Below are 6,938 nucleotides of genomic sequence, written 5' to 3' on the forward strand. Positions count from 1 at the left end.
AGTTACAATACAGCCTATTGCTGAACAACAGACTAAGTCCCTACTCTACTTGTTACAATGAGCCTTTCTACAGCAGCTACTTCTGACTGTGTGTATTGGCTTGGGACACAGAGAACACTGAGTGCCTTCAGTTAGTCAAAGGCCACGGTCTGCCTCTTTATATACAGTCCCTGTCTGGCCCTCTGTTTGCCTAAGCTACACTGAGGACAGCTTACTGGGCTCTGTGTGTGTGTGTGTGTGTGTGTGTGTGTGTGTGTGTGTGTGTTATCAAATGTATGCACTCCTTCACATGAATACGGCATACTCCATATGTAATAACACAGCCACTGTAGTTCCCACTTAGCCCTTCCATACTGGACAGCACACTAACCCCAGAGCATGGAGCTCACGGTCTCTGGAGAACAGGTCCATCACTGTAGAGCACTGTAGCTAAAGAGGGCACTTTAAAATAGCTCTTCCCTTTAATATGAGGCTCTGCATAGCTGGAGGATGAGGTAGCTATAGCTCAGTAAATAGAATGGAGAGGTGTGTGTGTGTGTGTGTGTCTTACTACAGGAGACTCTGAATGGGCCAAAGACATGGGCTCATCGCCAAACAGGGGAAAGTACCGGCTCACACTTTTTCTAAAAAGGAAAATAGGAAAAATACACGTTAGCATTTCAGAGGCTTTCTGTCAGTTTCAAAACCTGAACCACATTCTCCACAAAATAGCATATGAAACTCTCTCTATCTCTATCAAACATATGAAAGAGGGAAATATGAAAACACTTCAGCATTATCAACATAAATATCTTACTCTACACACTGAAGGGCTCTTCGTGTGAAATCATAGTGAAAGTGGTTTCTTTCATCTTACTATAGCATAATACCATACGGATGATGTCTTAAGGATCAAACCACTTACCCTTCCCATCTCGAATTCTCGACATGCCATTACGATGACCTGCAACATCGGAAACGGAAAGGTTTTCAATTTACATCACGCTAGAAAACATTTACATTCCAATAAGTGTATTCTGTACCATCCCATGCTAATAAACCTGACACACAGGATATGCTATTATAAACACATTAACACCCTAAACAAACAGTACTTCCTAGGAATTACAGTCTCAAAGAGCAGTGTCAGAAACAGTGTGTGTGTCTCAGTGTGTGAGTGACTCACGGCTACACTGTACTCCCAGTTCATTCTCCAGAAGTCCATGACAGTGTTGGGTAGAGGACCCTGGGTAGCGATGTAAGCCTCTGGACCATCCATTCCCTGGTAACACAAAACAACTAATATTAGAGGGATGGATGAACTAACACACAGTTAGATTTAGTGGAGAGGACAAGCAGAGGAGGAGAGGGGAGAGGAGGAGGAGGGAGGAAGAGGAGGAGTGAGGAAGAGGAGGTGGAGGAGGAGGGGGAAGAGGAGGATGGAGGAAGAGGAGGAGGGACGGAGGAAGAGAGGAGGAGGGACGGAGGAAGAGGAGGAGGGACGGAGGAAGAGGAGGGGGAGGGAGAGGAGGAGGGAGGAAGTGGAGGAGGAGAGGAGGAAGAAGGAAAACACACTCAGACACATTTAGTCAGGCCAGCCTGTTGGTAGGGTGTAATTGATCACCTTGTGTGACACAGCTGAGAGTCATTAGCTTCCACACAGTGTGCAGGTTGCTTTGCTACACTCCACATGACTATCACCTGGAAGACCCTCTGTCGCCTCTAGCTACTAAACAAAACAACATGTTGTGGACTAGGTGTCCAATAGCTACGTGCTAACATTCTCTATCCCTCATCATTCCTTCTGGTCTATTTAAAGTGTTGACCGCTGACTGGACAGACAATCAGGGTGAAACTGAAGACGTGCTGCTGCCATGTTTGTGGACCTGTAAGCTTATCTCACACATCCGCTTCCGTCCCTCCCACACACACACACAGAACTGAGCGGAAAAGGGCTGTGTAAGCCGTGGGATGGCAGATGGGTGAGGTCACACACATCATGCAGTCACGGGTCTGAGGTGTGTAGAAAGCCAACTGTACCTTGATGAAGCTGGCATTGATGTAATCTGCATCCTGATTGGTTGTTTTTAAAGTCAGCTTTACCCTCGTGTGGTCAACTGTGGGAGAGGAGAGGATACGTGTTGAGAGAGAGAGAGAGAGAGAGAGAGAGAGAGAGAGAGAGAGAGAGAGAGAGAGAGAGAGAGAGAGAGAGAGAGAGAGAGAGAGAGAGAGAGAGAGAGAGAGAGAGAGAGAGAGAGAGAGAGAGAGAGAGAGAGAGAGAGAGAGAGAGAGAGAGAGAGAGAGAGATGAGTGAGTGAGTGAGAGAAAGTGAGTGAGTGAGAAAGAGCGACAGATTAGAGGGAATAAAGATTGAAAGGATGTGTCTGGTAAACAGAACAAATAAATCATGTAAAATGTTTCCAGCATTGTATAACAATAATACCGTATAAACCCTCTATATTTAACTGTTCCATCTGTAGCCTCCATCCATCCCATCATTGGAGGTATGATGTTCTGAATTAAGAGGCAGAGGGGCTTCAGATGACAGATGTTAGTATCCTGTAAGATGGCCTCCATGATGCCATGTTGTTCTAGTAGAGAAGAGGGGGGTGGGGCAGAGAAGATGTGTGTGTGTGTGTGTGTGTGTGTGTGTGTGTGTGTGTGTGTGTGTGTGTGTGTGTGGATGCTATGTTGTCGGGTAGAAAGGCCAAGAGGATGTGTGTGTGTGTGTGTGTGTTTGTTGTGAGGGGCTGTGGCCAGAGTTGATTTTTTTACAGTCCACTCAGAGCCCTGCTCTCTCTGCCCTCAGGCCTGTAGCATTAATGGGATTCTCTCCAGTAATATCCATCTATCCCCCTGGCTCTAAAAGCCATTAGAGAGGCCACACACACACATCACACTGATTACACGGCAGGATGTCTTTATAGCGGTTCTTTTTCACATTCTCTTCCTTTTCCCCAACGACGGTGGGGTAGATCTTCTCTGTCCTGTATTTGGTCGATAATCTTCAGTAATCTCTGCAGGGAGAAAAAAACAACAAGAGAGAAATTGTTATTATGACGATGTCTGCTTTAATTACGACTTCTGTGTTTTTCTGTCTACCTCTATAGAGAGCCATGTAGTGGAGGAGTAAAAGGAGGAGGCATCCCAAATGGCGGGGGTGTATAGTGTGGGATAGCATCAGTGATTGATGGTCAAGAGAAACGTTAGAGGGACGTTGTACAATCCAGTCATATTTCAGTGTCATAAGAACACCTCCCAGAGATCGTATCAGCGCCCACCCATGAGGTTAAGGATCTTGAAGAGATCCTATTTGACTACTCACGCCCCCTCTCCAGCCCCCCAATAGCCCTGCAGAGACCAGCCCACCTAGACACTATCCAGTAGCTAACAGTTTAGGAATGCCCTAGTCCCCCTCGTGCAGCTCCACGACGCTACCTCGCCCCTTAGTGCTTCCTATGGAGCTTCTCACACAGCTCCATCTCTGGCTTCATTGGGAACTTCCAAACTCTCACGACAGCACCCTTGATCTCCAAGCTGAGGCCCTTAATTCAACTCTGCCCTCCAGCTTCCAGCTCCGCTCTGAGGCCCAGCCCCGCTCTGAGGCCCAGCCCCGCTCTGAGGCCCAGCCCCGCTCTGAGGCCCAGCCCCGCTCTGAGGCCCAGCCCCGCTCTGAGGCCCAGCCCCACTCCTAAGGCCCAGCCCGCTCTAAGGCCCAGCCCCGCTCTGAGGCCCAGCCCCACTCTAAGGCCCAGCCCCGCTCTGAGGCCCAGCCCCGCTCTGAGGCGCAGCCCCGCTCTGAGGCCCAGCCCCGCTCTGAGGCCCAGCCCCGCTCTGAGGCCCAGCCCCACTCTAAGGCCCAGCCCCGCTCTAAGGCCCAGCCCCGCTCTGAGGCCCAGCCCCACCCCAAGGCCCAGCCCCGCTCTGAGGCCCAGCCCCGCTCTGAGGCCCAGCCTCTAAGGCCCAGCCGCTCTAAGGCCCAGCCCCGCTCTGAGGCCCAGCCCCACTCTAAGGCCCAGCCCCGCTCTGAGGCCCAGCCCCGCTCTGAGGCCCAGCTGCCCCAGTATTAATTACAGTGACAGTGTGTCGTTCAGCTCCACTCTAGCAGGCCACATATTCCTCAGGGACAGAACAGTAATGAGATGCTGCTTCAGCACATTAGCTCAAGGGATAAAAAGTGGTTTCTGCAAGCGTACACTCATACATAGACACTACACACTCGCTAGAAACGCCACACACACACCTAATTAGGAACTAAGCTTAAGAGGGTGTTGATGGAAGCTTCTCAAGATGTAATTACTAGTGACATTAATCAAAATAAAAGACATTGAAGCAAATGGTCTAATAATTAGCGGCCATTTTTCCATGACATGCACTGCTGCTGAGGCTGCACTTGAAGGAGCGGCCTAGTAACAGAGAGGATGCTGGTAACAGAGAGGATACTGGTAACAGAGAGGATGCTGGTAACAGAGAGGATGCTGGTAACAGAGAGGATGCTGGGAACAGAGAGGATGCTGGTAACAGAGAGGATGCTGGTAACAGAGAGGATGCTGGTAACAGAGAGGATGCTGGTAACAGAGAGGATGCTGGGAACAGAGAGGATGCTGGTAACAGAGAGGATGCTGGTAACAGAGAGGATGCTGGTAACAGAGAGGATGCTGGGAACAGAGGATGCTACTTCACTGTAGTTCTCAACTATAAGATCCAATCTCCCTCCCTCCCTCTCTCCATCCCTCCCCTCCTCCCTCCATCCCCCTCTCCCTCTACATCCCCCCTCTCCCTCTACATCCCCCCTCTCCCTCTACATCCCTCCCCCTCCCCCCTCTTCTCAAACTGAGATAAAGCAACGTGGGCGTGCGGTAGCCGGGTTTTGGGGGATCGTGTGAAACTTCAGCCTCCTCTCTTTTTTCCCTCTTTATAAAAAGAACACGCTACCCTAGCTGTGGCCTACAAACTCAACAGCTACAGTGACTACTGTCGTGGTCATCTGGTGTTGTAGTGGGTATGGGTGTTGGAGTGGTTGGGTGTGGGTGTGGGTGTTGTAGTGGGAATGGGTGTGGGTGGTGGAGTGGTTGGGTGTGGGCCTTGTGGTCCAGCCATGGCTCCAGCCAAGTTGAAGTTAAGTCCACCTACCAAGCCCTTTTGTATCTGAATAGCAACGCCCCACCTCAAGCGTTAGGGTAAGCGTACCTAGACTTTGTCATGCGGAAACAGAATCAATAGAGCATCTCTTTTGGTACTGTCCATCGGGGGCTTGTTTTTGGAGTCAGGTCCAGGAATGGTTGTTATGCCATAATATCAGGTTGCAGTTGGACCTGCAAACTGTATTGTTGGGGATTTGAAGTCAGTCAATAGGAAATATTGTGCTCTTGGGTAAAATGTTTATTTTGGGGGGCAATTTGGGCAGAAATGTTGCAGATGGGGAGGTTCAAGTCCCTAGTGAGACTGGAGGGATGATTTGCAAGAAAAACATTGTAGAATGATGCTTTACTGGGAAAGATGGGTTGATCTGTGGCTGTCTGAAGGGTGGAATTGATGAGTGTTGGAATAGTTACATATATACACAAATGTACAGTAGAAATGTTTGAGGTCCTCCAAATCAGGGGTGAGGGTGGGGATGGGACTATTGTATGTTTTGCGTTTCGCCATTTATGATTTGTGGTTTGGCTTCATGCTGTGAGCGGTGTGTCTGCTGGTCCTGGTAGTTTCATGCTGTGAGCTGTGTGTCTGCTGGTCCTGGTAGTTTCATGCTGTGAGCAGTGTGTCTGCTGGTCCTGGTAGTTTCATGCTGTGAGCAGTGTGTCTGCTGGTCCTGGTAGTTTCATGCTGTGAGCGGTGTGTCTGCTGGTCCTGGTAGTTTCATGCTGTGAGCGGTGTGTCTGCTGGTCCTGGTAGTTTCATGCTGTGAGCGGTGTGTCTGCTGGTCCTGGTAGTTTCATGCTGTGAGCTGTGTGTCTGCTGGTCCTGGTAGTTTCATGCTGTGAGCAGTGTGTCTGCTGGTCCTGGTAGTTTCATGCTGTGAGCAGTGTGTCTGCTGGTCCTGGTAGTTTCATGCTGTGAGCGGGGTGTCTGCTGGTCCTGGTAGTTTCATGCTGTGAGCGTGTGTCTGCTGGTCCTGGTAGTTTCATGCTGTGAGCGGTGTGTCTGCTGGTCCTGGTAGTTTCATGCTGTGAGCAGTGTGTCTGCTGGTCCTGGTAGTTTCATGCTGTGAGCAGTGTGTCTGCTGGTCCTGGTAGTTTCATGCTGTGAGCGGTGTGTCTGCTGGTCCTGGTAGTTTCATGCTGTGAGCGGTGTGTCTGCTGGTCCTGGTAGTTTCATGCTGTGAGCTGTGTGTCTGCTGGTCCTGGTAGTTTCATGCTGTGAGCTGTGTGTCTGCTGGTCCTGGTAGTTTCATGCTGTGAGCAGTGTGTCTGCTGGTCCTGGTAGTTTCATGCTGTGAGCAGTGTGTCTGCTGGTCCTGGTAGTTTCATGCTGTGAGCAGTGTGTCTGCTGGTCCTGGTAGTTTCATGCTGTGAGTTGTGTGTCTGCTGGACTTGTATTGAGGCGACCCTCAGAAAAACAAATTTTTCCCATATTTTTTGTACCGTCTCAGATAAGTGATCATACTTTATGGGTTACTTTAAGAGATTAATTTACTGATATGCACATGATAGCATATTTCATGGGCATTCATGTTTTTCTTGCCAATTGAAATGGGTTTTTTATGCTAACAGTCCTGCCTGCATGTCACAGCCACACAGTCGCAACATAACTGGATGAACTACAACATGATAATAGATTTCAGGCATTCACAACTTACATTTTTAAATGCATTTTTGTTTAATTCTACTGTTAAATGAAACTTGCATTGTTATACAGATTACATTTCAGTAAATTGTACATTTATCTCAGGTGGGCTTAAAGGGTACAGTAGAATAAAAAAGCACTGCCTCTGTACAGAACGTAAATGGCAATAAAGC

General features: G+C 49.0%; 1 protein-coding gene across 1 annotated transcript; it reads right to left on the bottom strand.

The window, feature by feature from the left end:
• Nucleotides 1-608: 608 nt before the first annotated feature.
• LOC123490718 (tyrosine-protein phosphatase non-receptor type 12-like) lies at nt 609-3,213 on the bottom strand (the record flags this gene model as incomplete). Its single annotated transcript, XM_045220603.1, has 6 exons — nt 3,203-3,213; nt 2,887-2,984; nt 2,020-2,096; nt 1,166-1,261; nt 905-943; nt 609-623 (listed from the first exon to the last, which is right to left on the bottom strand). Coding segments are annotated over exons 1-6 (336 nt in total), but the record flags the coding sequence as incomplete, so codon positions are not given.
• Nucleotides 3,214-6,938: the final 3,725 nt, after the last annotated feature.

The sequence above is a fragment of the Coregonus clupeaformis genome, unplaced genomic scaffold (genome assembly GCF_020615455.1).
Source record: "Coregonus clupeaformis isolate EN_2021a unplaced genomic scaffold, ASM2061545v1 scaf4529, whole genome shotgun sequence".
Lineage (NCBI taxonomy): Eukaryota > Metazoa > Chordata > Actinopteri > Salmoniformes > Salmonidae > Coregonus > Coregonus clupeaformis.